Source organism: Hirundo rustica, chromosome 1 (assembly GCF_015227805.2).
Source record: "Hirundo rustica isolate bHirRus1 chromosome 1, bHirRus1.pri.v3, whole genome shotgun sequence".
Lineage (NCBI taxonomy): Eukaryota > Metazoa > Chordata > Aves > Passeriformes > Hirundinidae > Hirundo > Hirundo rustica.
Window position 1 is genome coordinate 147,652,206 of NC_053450.1, and position 16,803 is coordinate 147,669,008.

At 45.0% G+C, this 16,803-nt stretch overlaps 1 protein-coding gene across 3 annotated transcripts in view; it reads right to left on the reverse strand.

Annotated features, from left to right (window-relative positions):
• Positions 1-775: 775 nt before the first annotated feature.
• The window catches only part of DNAJB6 (DnaJ heat shock protein family (Hsp40) member B6), a 57,570-nt gene continuing 41,542 nt past the window's right edge, over positions 776-16,803 (reverse strand). For 2 of the 3 annotated variants that reach the window (XM_040086223.1, XM_040086231.1), the window contains exon 9: positions 9,269-10,471. In XM_040086223.1, the coding sequence (XP_039942157.1) occupies positions 10,158-10,471 (314 nt within the window). In that variant the 3' untranslated portion in view covers positions 9,269-10,157. Of the gene's footprint in view, positions 2,371-9,268; positions 10,472-16,803 lie in introns of those variants that run through there. The other variant, XM_040086239.2, reaches the window with a different exon arrangement.

A 16,803-nucleotide genomic window follows, 5' to 3' on the forward strand; every position in this document is an offset into this window, starting at 1 on the left:
ATAAGGATGCCTTTGTTGAGACAGGCTTTTCCTCACTAATTTAGAGCCTGCCTGCAGGTCTCCTAATTAATGCTCTACCTGCCTCCATCAAGCCTAACACAGGGATTGAGTCAAGGGGATATTTATGTACCAAATCCCTGATTGCTCCAACTCTTCAAGGCACATTCCTGATCTGGGGCCGCTCTGTCCCATTACGTGAGGCTGCTCAAAGCACAGGGACAGCCCTGTGGAGACCAGCCCTGTGCTGGTGCCACCTCTCCCTTCCTCCACCTCTGCTGCTTTTCCAAAGCATGCACCATGTCCCCAACAAATAATGAGAAGTAACAGCTTTAAACTCACATATGTATGGGAGGCATTTCTCCTAGAGTATAGAAAAGCAACCTGACCAGGATGCAGTTCACTGTTGTGTATCATCCAGAATGAATATTCCTTGCATGACAAATCTGCAAGCTCTGCTTGAAGTATACTCTCCTCATAGTGATGTTTCCAGCCAGAAAGAACCCTCATTTTCCAGTATCAGCCATTTGACACAGGGACCGTGTTGACTTGCTCATGGATTTAACAAAAGGAATTACCTGGAATGCTTGTGGGTGTTGTGTGAATGAGGACTCTCCCCGCTGTGCTTAGAGCCTGAACTTTATTGGAAATGAACCAGACAACTGATGCCAGTCTACAGTACAGTGCAAGAGGACAAAGTATAAAGGCAGATTTTCTTTATTTTTAAATATTAGTAACACTGCACCAAAAAAAAAAAAAAAAAAAAAAAAAAAAAAAAAAAAAAAAAAAAGAAAAAGTGGTACCTAAGTGACAGAAAACCAGTACTCAGTCCTTTTTTAATCTTAACCGTAATTTACAGACCCTAAGAGAGTTCACAAATGGTTATTGTGTGTTATATGATGCCTGCAGAGGGTTATATTGGGTAATTGAAGCTAAACCATTCAGATACCAGAGACACCAGAATTTGTTACATCAAACCATGCTAGAATGCAGACTTGGCTTTTTTGTTTAGCTCCTCTCTTACACCATTATGTGCATTCCTACAGCTTTGAAACGTTAGGATGAGTGAGTTTCTCCAGGAACTGTGGACTTTCAATATTGCCAGGTTTATGGCTGTTACATCAACAACATATTGGCAAGAGGAAGAAAAAGAAACAAAACAAAACCAAAAGCTGCTAACTCCTACCTGGAGGTTAAAAAAAGGAGACAACACACTGACAAGAAACATGCAGGTAAATGCTTAAGGCAACAGAGGGGCTCTGTACACACTAAAAGGTTAAGAGAAGCAATGTGTCATGCACATGAGACGAGTATGGGAAGCAAGGAAGTCATCTTGCCAGGAAATATGTATTTCTTTTAGATCTAAGACATCTTTTCAAGCTAAAAACCAAAAAAACCCTCCTGCAATAAAACCGATGCAAAATGCTTTCATACATAAAGGTATAAGTTATTTGCAGAAACAAGTTGATAAAATCTAAAATGGATGCTGAAAAAATGTTTGTTATCTAAAACCTACTCAGAAGAAACAGAGCAGTTTTAAAGTAGCACTTGGATCATTTGTCTCTAGGTTCTGAAAATAAACTTTTAAAATAAGGAATGATTTCACTAAATGATTCATCAGGAGTCAACTAAGCCTAAAGAAGTCAGTAGGAGTGCTTAGAGGAGACCATCATTACACTACATTTCTTAAAACCAGAGGATAAAACTTCAAGATACAATTTAATATGAGGGAACATTTTAATAGCAGGGGCAGAAGTGCCCAGCCTGGGGGGAAAAAAAAAACCCAAAAAATCCCAACCATAAAAGTCACTTATTAATCTTGCATAAATTACCCTATGAGAGCTCATATGAGAGTCTCAGTCCCACTCCCAATGACATGAGTGAACAGAATTCTTCTTTCAACAGGCCTGATGTTGATGCCAGTGACCAAAGAAGCAGGCATTTGCCTTTTATATCCTACAAGACAAATAACAAACACTAGACTAGAGTCATCTTAGTCCCAGGGAAGGAAGAGGTAAAAAATTCTGTAACGCTTTCCAGTCTGCAAACATAACACACTTCTAACCACAACCAGCCTCGTCTGAATTCCCTAACCTGAACGGGCAAGAAAGCCACTCCGTGAAACTAAAAGGAAAAACATAGTGCAATTTTAGTACAGTTTTAAACATGACTCACTTCCTTGGTAGCAGTGTGAACAACCAAAAAAATACACACAGAAGAGGTGTGCTCAAAGGTAACATGAAGTTGTTGTCATTATTATAAAGGTATTGGCATAGCAGAGAAGTCCATTTTAGAAACTCGCTTTGGTTGACTTCTTCTTCTTCAGTTCCTCTCTCTGCTTCTGCTTCCTCCTCTTGCTGCCTTCTTTGTATCCTGAGGAAACATGGCTTGTAAAACACTTTTCACAGCATTCATGGACTTTCTAGCAAAAGCACATGTTCTCTGAATGGTTTAAAGAATATTAAAGAAAAGGTCTGGCTTCCTAATGTGTTGTTTGGGTTGTTTTTTTTTTTTTTAATTGCCATTTCTGCTATATCCCCCATTCTTACTATATCCCTTACATAGGATAGAAAGAAAATACTACCAATCTTTGAAGTTTGAAAAGATCTGGAGAACTTTCAAAATACTTCAAAGCCATTCAGGAAAAGCTTCAAAATTAGAGCACATGCAAAACCAGAATAGTTTTCAAAAAGGAAGCAATAAATAAGACTTATGCAGCAGGAGCAATTTAAGTACTGGCATTTCCTGCTCACGGTAGTCAGAGTTACCACGAAATTTGCATTTCCATTTTAAGACTAGGGAATGCCAAGAATCCTGAGTAAATAAGAAGGTGCTCAGTGTTTACCAATATATATTTTATATGCTGGTCATCAGCCTGCTCATGCTTAACTATGCACCACAGGTTATATTCAACTGCAGCCCCAATGGTGCATGAAAGCATCGAGTTCAAGCAACAATTATTTGCTATAGGTTCAGTAGGCACAAGCTTCCAGCCATGTGATCATCATTCCGATAGTTTATTACCCCCACAGAGATGTGTGAAAAACAGTTCTTGCTCGGCCTCACACCTTTTCCTCCAAATTTGCAATAAAATCCAACTCGGTGGCAGACTTGCATGGGCAATGAACTGTGTGAGCCACCACATCTACCCAGGTGCCCTCATAAATCTAAACTGAGGGCCAGTAAACGTTTCCCTCAGACAATCATTCTGTGATGTTTTAGGACAGCTGGAGGGATCTTTCAGCTCAGTGGTGCTCTGCCACTGGAAATCAGCACAATCCAGTGACTGGGACCAGCACAGGGCAGAGAAATCCCTGCAACCCAGCTGAGAGGCAGACTTGGGAGTCAGAGGAACGGCCCTGGAAAGTCACAGCTCTGCCTGTATGGAAATCTCTTTTTTCCTCTGTTCTGTCAGCAGGCAGGCAGAGATGGCCCCAAGGAAGCACGGCACCTGGTTCTCCATCAACTTATCAATAGCAAAATTAAGATGGAAAAAGGAAGTGGCGGGAGGCCGGGGAGTAGAAAGCCACGCTGTGGCTGCAGTTTGCTCCTCACCAGAGCTCCTCCCAAGCACAGTTAGAGATGTGCCCACGGCAGAGCTGAAGTTCTTCAGTTTAAGTTTAAGACTCGGGGAGAACCATGAGGTAAGTCTTTCAGCTAAAACCATTTGAGACATTATCAAAAGCTTAGAGGAAATACACTGACTTGTAGCAGCGGGAAACTGTTCTAGGTCATCACTCTAGTTCCTAGGCCGTACCCACAGCATGACTTTATCTTTTGCAATCATCTGAATCAAGAGGCAGGATTTTCATTTAGAAATTCTGCCATGAGTGATCAGCCTGCACAAAGTTAGACTGGAAACCAGTTTTCTTGTTTAAGGAAGAGAGAAACTGGCAGTGCTTAGCAGAATTGCAGATGATGCTGGGTTTTCCCTGCACTCTGTCACCCCCTGAGCTAAACTCCTGTCCCTGGAGTCACTGTGTGAACATCTCCTCACTAGGAACTCCATCCAGGAAGTTTCCTTCCACGTCAGCTGTACATCACCAAAACCAGGATCCTTTTGCATTCAATTCACTGAGTAAGGCACCCATCCCAGAAGGGCTCAAGCATCTCCCTGCTTTCCCACAGAGGTCAATGGAGGTGGAAGAGATGTGCTGACTCCTGAGAATCAGTCATCTGTGGGGTGTTATTCAAAGGATTCCTCCCTTTACTGGAGGGAAAAACAGCATCATATCAGCTGATCAGAACTAGCTGGTGTAATAACTATGAAACAATAACACAGATATTTGGGAAAGGATCATTAAACACTAGCAGCTATAAGCTTTGTAATTTTTTTCATTTTTCATTCTCAAAACAGTGTCAGTATTTCTAAAAGGTTTCCACATTCAGGCATGATAGCATTTGATGCTGCCATTTTATATCATAATACTTTTTTTTTTTTTTTTGCAATAGTCCATTTTCTTCAAATGCTTGAGCTTTTGAAAGCAATTCTAGCAACTGTTTCTTAAAAATGCCGTGAGTTGATGTAAATTATGACTTGAAGTGAATACCACATAATTTATTTTCTTATAAATGAAACAACTCCAACGTTAAAATATTGTGGTATGAAGATATTTAGGTATTTGACAACATGGTCTCCTACCAGCCTCTAGAATGATAAGGCTGAAAAGTGGAAATCTTTCAAGCGTTATCACTGACACACAGAAAGAGATTGCCCAAAGCAGGAGATAACACACAAACACAGAGTATTCCTCAAGAGAAAACTGCCAGGTCTTTTCTGTTTTGAGCCTGCTGTGATAAATTATTTCACTGCCTGCCATTTCCTTTTCTACTCCCACCTAAGAAGAAAGGATAGGTCAAACTTTGCCAGTCTGTTGCTCCAGCGATGCTATGCTGGGTGATAACAGCCAAAAATCCTGATCCAAACAAGTGAAGCAGCTCCTTACATGAATAAGAATTGCACACTGAAGTTGTAACCCTTTGGTGCCTATTTCACTCAAATACTTCAACCAGCACTAATTAAAAGCATATTTAGCTGCCTTGGTTACAGACCAGCCCCAAAGTCATGAGACAACAAAATCTGAATTAGAAAGCAGCAGCCCCATGACTGACCACTCTGCAGTGAGCCCGTGTCCTGGCAAGTCACCAGCATCCCAAAGTGTCCATAGAAACTTCCCATAGGAAGTGCCAGGCTGAGCTGGCTTCAGCCAAACAGTGCTGGCCTTGGAGAAGGCTGTTCAAATTTCCACCCTTAGCAGCAAACTTTAGCCACCCAAACTCTAGAAATGCCTCACGGGGCAGAGGGAGAACAAGCTGCCAAGAGCTTCCCCAAGCTGTGACGTTTGGGAAACAGATTCACTCAAATGTAGATAGAAATCTTCCTAAGTTGCTATTTCTTGCTTTTGTCAGCTGCCAGGAGCAGAGATGGGTGAAGCAAGAATCCACACCATTTGGAATTACACCTGCTTTAGTACTTGGATAAATCTTATCTAAAACAAACAGCATCAGCTAACCAACTCTTCCCATTTCATCCCCTTCTTTTCTACTTCTAGAAGAGCCATAAGGAGCACAGAAGCTATTCCAGATTCCATAAAGCTGCTGAAGGCTGAAAACAGCTTCCAGAAACGCTTAGGTGCAACTCCTTCAACCATCACTCAACTCAGCAAGGACCCAAACAGACTGGGAAGCTTCTCTGCTGTGTCCCAGATTGACTTTCCTTCTGGCTTTTCTACTTTCCTGCCATCTGCACCTCCCAAAGTCACGAGTTTGTTCAGTCACTGACTGCGAAGCTCCTCGCATTCCTGGGGGACAGCTGCACGGGAGGTGTGCCCATCGGCGGCCGATCCAAAGGCACAAGTGTCCCGGGGAAGACGCTCCTACCCAACGCATTTCTGGTGTCTGACTTCTTCCTGCCCTGCCTGACATCTGCCTGCTCTACCAGGATGCAGAGAGCGGCCACGGGTCTGCTCCACCTTCCTTCTGCCAGCACGGAGGAGCGTAGGGGTCGGCAGAAGGAAACAAGGTGTTCAGTCACAACTGACAATTAACACACAGCACTGCTGCTGCTTGACCACGTCAGCGAGCAGTAAAGGCCATGGCATGATTTTTATGGAAGATCTGCTAAGGTGAAGACTTTGGAAGAGCTTCCTTCTGCCTTCAGAGTGAAATGTTGAGGCTGGGGGTGGGAGGGATTCACACTTTCAGCTCAAGTCTCAGAAAAAATGTTCTCCAAGATCTAACAACTTTTTGCTAAGATTGTCGCTTTCCTTCAAAGTATGGAAGCAACCATGGCCCCAACACCCACAGAGCTTTAGAAGGGCAGTGAGGCACTTTCAAGCTGGGTTCTGTAGTGCTCTTTTTAATTTTCTGCTCTTAGAAATATCTCTCTAGTCAAAGCAATAAAAACTGCTATTTCAAAGGCAGCTGCCTTACTTCTGAGTTGCAGCCACCCTCTGTTATTTTAGACTGACCACACTCTCCCATGTCATTGTAAAAATTCACCCCAGATCACAGCTTCAATATAATTTCATGCGTGACTCAATTTGTAATTACAACTTTACACTTTCACATCCCCTCCCCTCATCCTGAGCCACTGCCCAGCACACAGCACAGCCTGACCTACTAATTCCCTTTCCTGATCCACAGCTCCTGCCTGTGCCATGGAGCATCGTGGAGAGGGAGCCTTTAGTCCCTTAGTGACAAAGCTTCCCACCCTGTCCAGGTATGCTGTTCCACTATTCAATTATCCACACTGTTACATCCAAGGGGTGAGTTCTCCAGTTTCACTGGCCAACCCGGTGATGTAATCCCAACTTTGATGTTTTAGGGGACTGAAAAGCTTTAGCAGCTTGCAGGGGCCTTCCTTCATGCTTGCTCACCATGCTGTTCTCTTACCAATTCTGCCTAGAATTCCCACAAGGACATACCATGCCAGATAGCACCTGTTTGCCTCCTGTTAATTAGAGTAACACCAGCACTAAATAGATTTCCAAGGTTTGACTCCCAAATGGCAAGCAAAAGCTTGCAAGGCTATGCAGCCATGGAAGCCCTTCCACACACAGCCCAGCTATCTTTGATGGGTAACGGGGTGATTTCCTACCAGCAGCCAAAACACCATGCGTGAAGGCAGCTCTGGGCTAAGCCTGGGGGCAACCAGCCAGTCTCCAAATCCACCAGCCAGCCTTCCCAGCCCCTGCCCCACACAGCTACAGCTGTTACTCCATCCCACTTGCACAGTTAAAGCCAGGGGATGTGGAGCAGAGGGAGGGGGAACTCCATCTCCGCACCTCCAGCATTCCTCATGTATTAGATTTCCACAAAAACCAGTGGCTTTGCTTTCCTTTCTCTTTCCATTACATGCCCAAAACAAAGTTTGTGATGGAATTATAAAGTAATTAGTTTGGATAACAAAGAACATCACTGTTACTGGTTAGTAAAGTGTAATTTAGGAAACTGCATGTTGGTAAAGAGAACAGAGACTGAATTAAAGATGAAATGAAGTACAAACAGCTCAACTTTCCAGCAGAGGAATCCATGCCAGGAAAGGATCAAGATTAGTTAAGCTATTTCTTTTAGAGCGGTTTCCTCTTCACAGATGCCAGCAAATGAAAATGCAGCAAAAAGTAAATTATTAATGTTGTAAGTTGTAGGTTAATGCAAGCTATTTCTATGAAAAGGAAGAGCAAACCTTGCAATATTATCTTCCAAAGAATGAAATTTGTATTATATTTTATCACTATTTTTACAATTAAACATTTCAATCCTTCTTGCTGGATAAAGGTCAAAACTCTCAAATCCAAAGCAGTAGTTTTTAAGGGGTAGTTACCACAACCTCTGGCATTGACAGCTGCCATCCCCAGGTCTCTGCTGGCATTAACACCACTTTGACACAGCTCAGATCCCACCAGTCAGCCATGTATCACACTATCAGGGAGCACATCACTTGCAGTACCTGAATTCTTATTTCAACAATTCGTTGTTTGCAGCTAGAGAACTGAGATATGCAGCGACTTCAGAGCACAAGAGGTGAATTTTTATTCTAAAAGGCCATTATGAAACCAGGAACAGTTTCCAGAGCAATTTCCACTAAAACACAAAGTGCCCACGGTAGATGGAGAATTAAATTAAACTCTCATTTTTTAATACCCACTGTGATGACTGGCAATCCTGACTAAGGAGAGGATTCATCTCACCTCTGGATGTTGCCAGTCTAAAGGAGCTAGCCAGCCTTTCCTCCCAGGCACTAGACAGATGCCACTTCCAGAGGGATTCCCACCACATAGTCAAGATGAAACCTATCCCCTTCTCCTTCATTTAAATTTCCTATGGACTTACAAATCAAAACTCAAACAGTCCCATTCTTAGAGGTGGGAAAAGAAAACCTCTTCCCTGCAGGTGAATCATTAATGACTGAGGGTTTGCTTGAGATGCTCCAGATGGGACGACATCTAAAACTGCTGCGTGGTCCTGCTGTCAAGGGACCCACCCTGGTGGTGGCAAAAACATCTGATTCAAGGTGAAACTGCCCCTGGTTTGAGGGCATTGGACTTAACTATTCCCCAGTGAATTGAGAGGGCTTTGGAGCGAGGCAGAAACGATGCCATTCTCTCCCGACGCCGGCCCGTGTAAGCACGGCAGTGATCGATGAGAAGCCAAGCAAGTAAAGTGGTCTCTGTAATTACAGAGCTGTGCTGGTGAAGCTGCTTGCTGGGCAAGGCAGTCAGCAGAGGTGAACACCCATGAAGGGGAATGGCAGTACTGGCCAGGGCTCGTGCACAAACTCCCCAGCGAGGGATTAAGACACTCACATAGGTTTTTGACTGACTCGACCAGTCCTTCAGCAGCCCTGTCCATCAGAGGAACAGCAGGCAAAATATTTAAAGCAACAGTAAAATCTTGGTCTTACTGCAATCAAGTTTTCACCCTGAGTCATTTTTGGCAACTCACAATCTACTGGGAGAGCATTTTGTGATTGCATTAATACTTCTGGAAATTAATTATAATTGGAAACTTGTGCGTCTTGGAGCATAAATAAATTCACAGCAAAAAGTCCTAGGCAATCTTAAAAATTGCTCCAAAAATTGCATGGTGCATGTCAAACTCAGCTGCTCCTTTGAATCCATTGCAAAATATTGTGATTGCAGAGACCCTCATGTGACCAAAGGCAAAGCCAAGGTTTTGTTTCGCCAGCCACAGACACAGGAGCCCAAACCTGTAGCCCTTGCGTGGGAGGCTTCAGGACATCAGCCCAGAGGTTACATTCAGGCCTCTGTAACTTTTTTTTTTTTTCTAAAAGAAAAGATTCATCTTGGTCATCTTTAAAGACACAAAGCTTCCAGCAACTGATCAGGAAGATGTTAATCTAAATTATTCTAGTTTTTCAATCTGTCATCCATCATAATATATTTAGATCTTCCATACAAAAGACAGTGTTAGGTTTAAAGGCTCATAAACGCAGTGGAAGATGGTACAGCACTGGGGGTACATGAGCACCTGTTTTGGGATACAGTGCATATTTTTCATGTGCCGTGTTCACCCTGAGAAGCCTCATAGGTTCACACTTCCCAGTGCTTCACCTGATTTCACACTACTGAGAAGGGTCCTTGGTTTGGGCATCCAAGTAGAAAGGCATCTTTCACATATCAGAGAAACCTGTCCTTGCAGTCCTGGATGATCTCTGACTACACGTTCCAATTAAATCAAGTAATTATGAGGACTTTGTTGTCCAAGATAGCCTCTGGACAACATTGCTAAAAAGTTACAGACTGGGAATATATCAAAGGACTAATTACTTCCAAAAATAACCCGGACAATTGCCATGTTGTCACATTTGCCTAAACGTTCTCAGCCTCCTCTATTAGGATTTAGTTCCCTAAAATTGCAGCTTCCAGAAATAGCATCAACTTGCTGAACTTCTCCTTGGACAAGGAAGCCAAGCACAATTTAAGTAAATGAATGTGCAAAGTATTGTGATGAGTTAACCTCTAAAACGCCTTCACTTTTAACAACAAAGAGCAGAGGCACTTCAGCAGCACAACAGTATTTGCCCTGGATCCTTAAATATCCCAGGGCGTTAGTGAATCTAGGCTAAATGGAAGATCAGAGCTAAAGCGGGATGAAGGCAAACAAGCCGCTATTTATTATCTACCAGGGAGCTAACATTAAGTCAACACACAGCACCAACTTCTCGCTTGGCTTTTTGGGTTTGGCTTTTGACTATGTGATGGGTCCTTCTCTGCACGTTTCTCACCAACATGCTTGTGCACACCTGATAAATAAAAAGGGGCCTCGAAGCTGCTCGTAACCCGGCCTCTATCTTGTTCTTCCACCTCATCACTATTGTAGTGGCAGGCAAAGCGGGGGGAGCTGGCAGGCTTGTGAGGCTTCAGCAGGCGAAGGTTGGTCGGCTGGGAGGGCAGCGCGTGTTGTCCTCTCCGTCTGCACTCCTCGGCAAACGCTTCTTCATCTGCCTCCCCTGCAAAAAGAAAAAAAAAAAAAAGGCAAGAAAAGTAAGCTGCACCCAGAATGCATCAATACAGCTTGGATGTTAGGGGGCACAAAACTAACGTCTTGGCTGTGGTTGGTCACAGGCGCTCCTGTGAATCTGCAGATTGGGGAGCGTCTGGAGCAGAAAGCTCCAGCAGTGGCCAGTCACTACACTGAAGCCACCCAAAAAAGTCCACTAGACATGACGACTCAGGGGCCACTGATCACTTTTTTCCCAAAAGGCTGGGTGAGGGAGCTGAGCACATGGCCCTGGACAGGATTTCTGTCCTGTGCGGAGCATGTCATCACATCCCACCTCACCTGGACTGTCCTGCTCAAGGAAAAGGGAAAGGAGAGATAAATACCCAAGATGGCTACAGGGGTGATGGGACAAGAATTAAGCCAACACGGGTTCAGAGGGGCCGGATGTTGGACATCACAGCTGGAAGGATGGTGGAAATGTGTGATGGAACACATGAAGACAAGAAATCATGTTGAAGCTGTGACAGCTAAACACAGCCCAGAGGCAAGGCAGGCACACACAGCACAGGCCAATGAACACAATGGAAATAAACCCCAATGTTTGCAAGGACTGGTATGAAAGATGAGGTACTCCCGTCATACTCATGCTGTTTTGCAGATGACACTTTCCTCTGCTGCAGAAACTGTAACAGTGCCACTGCTGCAAAGCAGAGAAATCAACGGCCATAACACACACAAAACTCAGCAAAACCACACACTGAAAAACAAACGGATCCCAAAAAGTCAACAAAAGACGTTCTACAGGGAAAATAAGGGGGGCAGGGGGGAAGACTGGGAACAAAGATGTGTACCATATTTGTCTCTTAAAGGCTTTTTAAAGTTTCATTAGTTCAATTACTTAAGTACTTCTAATAGAGCTGATGAAATATGGCATCATTTTATTTTCATCAAAAGTGGTGTGTCATATTCTGGAAGTTTTTCCTGGGATGTGCCCAGCATCAGCTGCTCAGGGAGGGGTGTGTGCTCTCAGCTAATGCGTATGCTCTTAGTTCATGGCTGGAAAATGCTTTGAAGATGAAAAAGGCACCACGTACGCAACAGGGGACAGAGCAGGAATACCCACTTTGTGCGCACCCCACACCAACACTTCCAAACACAACGGGCTGCATTGTCTTTACCTTGTAATCGTACACGGGGAGATGCTTCTGAGGGCATGAGGAAAAGGAGGCAAGGTATGTTTAAAAAGTCATTTCACAGTGCTGTGAGGCACCCGAGGCCCTGCAGCAGAGGAGGATCCCAGGACGCGCCTCGCATCGTCTGCCTGAGCATCCGACGGGCTGTGCTTGGGTGTTAGCAGAGGATTCTCCTTCCTGAGTGGTTAAATGCCCATCCCCACCCCAATGCTCCTGCTTTTGTACCCTGGAGTCCCCCACATTTGAGGGGGGGGGCACAAGCAAATGCCACAGAAACACGAGTGATGATAAGACAAGGATTTCTGCATTTAGTCTCTGCCCGCCTGCATCACGCCCGTGTAAATCCCTGGGTGTGTGGTTCTCCTTGCAGCAGGAGAGGGCTGCCAGAATGGCACCAGGACTTCAGCCACAAGAGGCAGAGTGGGCAAGGAAAAGCTCAGGGAATGCCAGATGAAAAATTGCCATCATTACTCATAATAGGCTACAGGATTTTACAGATTATACAAACAATACCTGAAGCAGGTATCAGGCTGATGATACCAGGTCTATGAAGGTAAGCCTGTAAAATGCCAAGACTAAGAATAAAAAGCACATAAAACCTATTTACATCAGCTGCACATACAAAAACCAGTCAAGAGAGTTCATTTCCTAACAATTTACAGTGCACCAAAAATAGGAGATCCCTCCTCTCCCATGGAAACACAAAGTGCACGGATTTCTTTTTCATGTGCGAAGTCTTTCTTAATGTATGTTTAATATTTATATTCACAAATAGATGCAGGAATGGGAAACATGCTGAGGCCATTCCTGAGGCTCTGGGTGTGTTTGTGCATCACAGAGACATCCCAACCAGGCACACTCACACAACTCCTCAGTACTGGGCTCAGGGAACCAGCACACCTTTGGAATCACAGAACACTTCAGCTGCAAGGAACCTTTAAAGCTCATCTGCTCCAACCCTCCCGTAATAAGCAGAGACATCTTCCACTAGATCAGGGAGTCTCAGGGCCCTATCCAACCTGACCTTGAATGTTTCCAGGCATGAGACACCAACCAACTCCCTGAACAACCTGTGCCAGCATTTCACCACCCTCACTGTAAACATTTCGTCGTCATATGTAAGTCAACCCTCCTTCAGTCTAAAACCATTACCCCTTGTCCTGTCATTACAGGCCCTACTAAAAGGTCTGTCTCCATCTTTCTTATTAGCTCTCTGAAAGTATTTGAAAGGATTAAATCCATCTTGATCACGTAACAGAGTCCTTCAGTCTTCCATATCCCCAAAGCAAAGGCAAATTTTAGTTGGACAAGTAGACCCCAAAAAATTACCCAAATTTTACCCCCTTAGGAGTTGTGGGAGAGCAGGATGGCACCACAAATTAGTTAAATGGCGTAACATCATGTCAGCTGTGATCTAAATACTTCATCAACCCCAGTGTTATGCACGGCATGAGATCTTTAGCACACCTGGCACAGCAAAACTAAAGCGTGATTTGCATCAACTCCTGTTCTACATATTTGAAACATTCGAGCCAGACTATACCACTGCAAATAGAAAACTTGAATAGAATTTACTCTGGGAGAAGTCAGCCACAAAGGACATCACCACCAAAAAGTGTTTAAATGCTGCTAGAGCTTTGTCAGCAGTGATGGTTGTCCTAGAAATGGATTTTAGGAAGACAGCTGGTATTGGGGTGGGGGCTGGCTGTGGAATACCTGAGTTCTGAGCAGGAATATCCACCCAAGGAGCACCTTCCAGAAGTGCTCAGGCCTTTAACAGCCCTCGGTTCCCTCAACACCTCCTTCTCGCCGTCCCCTGCGCCTCCACGCCAGCACACCCACGTGAGAGCCTGGGCAGCCGTGCTGTGACCCCAAGCAGGGACTGACCCAGGTTAAAAATAATGCCAGCTTATTTTTAACGCAGCTCAGGGCCTGCAGCCAGCTCATCGTGCAGCCGCCCCAGCTGGGGCAGGGAAGGGGGAAATTATCGAGGGCAGCTGGAATCAGCATCCAGGTTACGGTGTTGAGCAAAAGATCTTATTCTACTAATGCAAATAATAATTAAAAACCTAGCAGTTATTTCACTTGCAAAACCAGTTCAGAGAGGTTACGTTTCTAAGGGTTAGCCCCGAAAATTACGGATTTGGCATTACCAGTAACATTTAAAAACAATAATTAAGATTTGGTTTTCTGGTGCGCCAGGTCCTCCGAAAGCTTCCAGGGAAGGGAAAAACCAAACACGAGCTGCAGCATCCTAAAGTGCTGTGTTAGGGCTAAAAGCTGCCTTCTGCTCCAAGCAAGAAGGGCTGGAAAATAACTTCTCACAGCCAAGCGCTGCTGCGTGGCCGTGGAAAGAGGGCTCCCTGGAGCTGCAGTGAACCAGCAGAGGGCAATATTGGCTGCGGCCAGGTATCGTGGCGGAACGGCGGCCGCCAGCCGGGCTGCGGCGGTCACACCGCGATTTCACTCGATTTTACTCTGTCCCGGAGCAGCCCCAGGTGGGGGTTTAGGGGAGCCACCAGCTACGCCGAAGGGTCTGTGCGCGATCCTGGAAAATGAAGATAACACGCAGGAATAAGAACAGCGGCAGAGACGTGCCGGGTGAGCTGGGACAGGGAAGCCTCGGAGCGCTTCACGCCGAAGTCCTGCAGGGGCTAGCGTTATTATTTGGTGTTCCGTTTAAGTAATATCCATGTGTGTCCAGGAATTGAACTGAAATCCTAGCAGGAATCAGCAGTAATTAATGGCAAGACAGTAATGACAGAAGTATGCCGACCAAACCCGGGTAAACATCCCGGGGAGATGGAGCTGCTGATTTGCATTTACCAGCTCACTTCCCGCACGGCGGCCCTGCTGTGTTCTTACACACCTCACCAAAGAAATACACCCAGAATCGGGGTTTCCCCCTGTATTGTGAAATCAGAAGCAGGTGCTGCAGTTTGCTCAGTCCAAAGAACACTTCCCTGATGCCACCAACACCAGAGAGCCCCTGGTCCGGTCAGCAGCATCAGGAGATGGGAGGTGAGGGCCGCATCTGATGGCACCACAGCTCCGAGCTGAGTCCTGACACCGTTATTCAAGGACGGCTTGCAGGAAGCTTCCTCCACTCAAATCTTCTTTGAAGGATGGCCTGCGAAGCGTCTTTCTAATGCTTCAAGCCTCTAAAGGGGCAGTGTAAACAGAGCAAAGCATCATATTGCTGCTTCAGCTGGAAGCCTGAGGTTCACCTGAGCTGTTCCTGATGCACGCTGACATCACAAAGAGGGCAGAAGGCGGGGGGGGAAAAAGCTTTTCTTGAGTTTTTTCCCCCCTCCTATGACAAGAGTTTGGAATTTACACTGTGCTTACAGAGGGCACTGGAGTTTCTGATGACTCAACTACATCCGCTGCTGCCGCGGAGAGCTGAACGGCAACGGAAGGAGCAATCAAAAGTGAAAGAAAAAAATCCCCATTTAAACACATTTATCTGAAGTCAATTGCACTACGATCTTTGTAACCTGTTGATAGGATTTTTCTACCAATAAACTTTTCCATTTTTATAGCAGCTCCAATATCAATATCAATATCAATATCAATATTTACCTGGGCAGAAGCTACCAGGGTTCTTCCTAGGCTGAAGTCCAACAGTTGCTGGGAGATCCTATGCTTTACAGGAACCAGTTCAACCTGAGAACTCATCTAACAGATCTGTCTACAGGCCTGGATTACCCTGAGCTGAAAAAATCCTGGAGATTAATTGGATGTTTTGTTTTTTCTCATGAAAGCTTCATATCTGATGTACGATAGCACAGGGAAAACAGCAGGAGACCAAGTGACTCTACTAAAACGCAGAAATGGTCTAATTTGGGGGACCACACCTTAAAAGTTGTTTTCAGAAAGTTGCCAAATCATCAGTTTCTTTTAATTCCTGTTGGAAACGACTGATGCTTATTATAAAACACCCAGCCCAGGGTATTTTCCAAAACCACGTGCACACACACACCCCTCACTTCTCCTGAAACTGTAGACAGCATGCTCAGCCAAGAAAATACTCCCTCACCATTACTAGAGGCTATGTTGAGCAAGTTCTTCTGATTAATTGTTCTTAAACTTGTTTCTAAATGCCAGGAAACACCAACACCGTGATGCTCATCAGGAGTTATAAAACCCTCTTTCAGCCTGTGCTCTCTTGGGTTTGTCAAACTTGATAGAACCCAAAATTTGTATCAAGCCCTCTTTGAAAACGTCTCTGCGTTAGACAGCCGTTAAAAATCTCTCTCTCACCATTTGATGTGATGCTTACAAGAAAAAGCAGCCATTTTAAAATCCTCACATAGTTTTGAAAGCTGAAAGAGCCTGAAATCACTCAGAAACTATCTGGGGAATGCTGGAGCAGCTGCCCCATCTGCACCATCGCTTCTGTAAACTGTAAAGGGAATGACGATTATCAGCCAAAAGCACAGGACAAACAATGAGGTTTTGAGTCAGCTCACACAGATCAGTGTGTTTCACCAATTATTGGCAATTATTTTCCTTCCAGAGCAAATGCACTCAGTGTTACGGAGAACACAAGGTGATTCAGGGTTTCCTGGTGTCTGTCTGAGTCTCCTGTCCTGCAAAATTCAAGGAAATATTTATCCAAAGTGGTGCCTGGAGTGCTCAGCTGAGCAGAAACTGAAGATGCCAGCAGCTCCCAATCCATGCTCCCAGTGTCCCACCCCCTCCTCTCCCTGTCTCACATCCTGCACTGGCTCTGACAGCTCAGCTCTCTCAGCACCGATGGCACTGCACTCAGATGTGGGTTATGTCTCCCTGCTTCAACCCAAAAACTCATTTTAAGTTTATAATTAGGGGATTTGGGCTGGCCTTTCCCAGGCCAGGACCAGCACTACTATCTCGCCTGCCATACAAGCCAGGCATTTCCTGCAAGGGGGGAGGAAAAATCCAGAAGTGGCAGCAGACGGCAGGGAGGTGGTGGCAAAATCCTGGGAAGTGATGGAAAAAACAAGGGTGTGGGATTTGGGGAAAGGGACAGACTGATGGAGTGCTATTTCTGTCCCAGGAGAAGCCTGGCTGCAGCACATCCTGTGTTCGGGAAAGGGCAGGGCTCAATGCTTTCTGCTCAGAGCACAGAGCAGCCCTCTGCCCTTCTGGCTTTAAAAGCTGG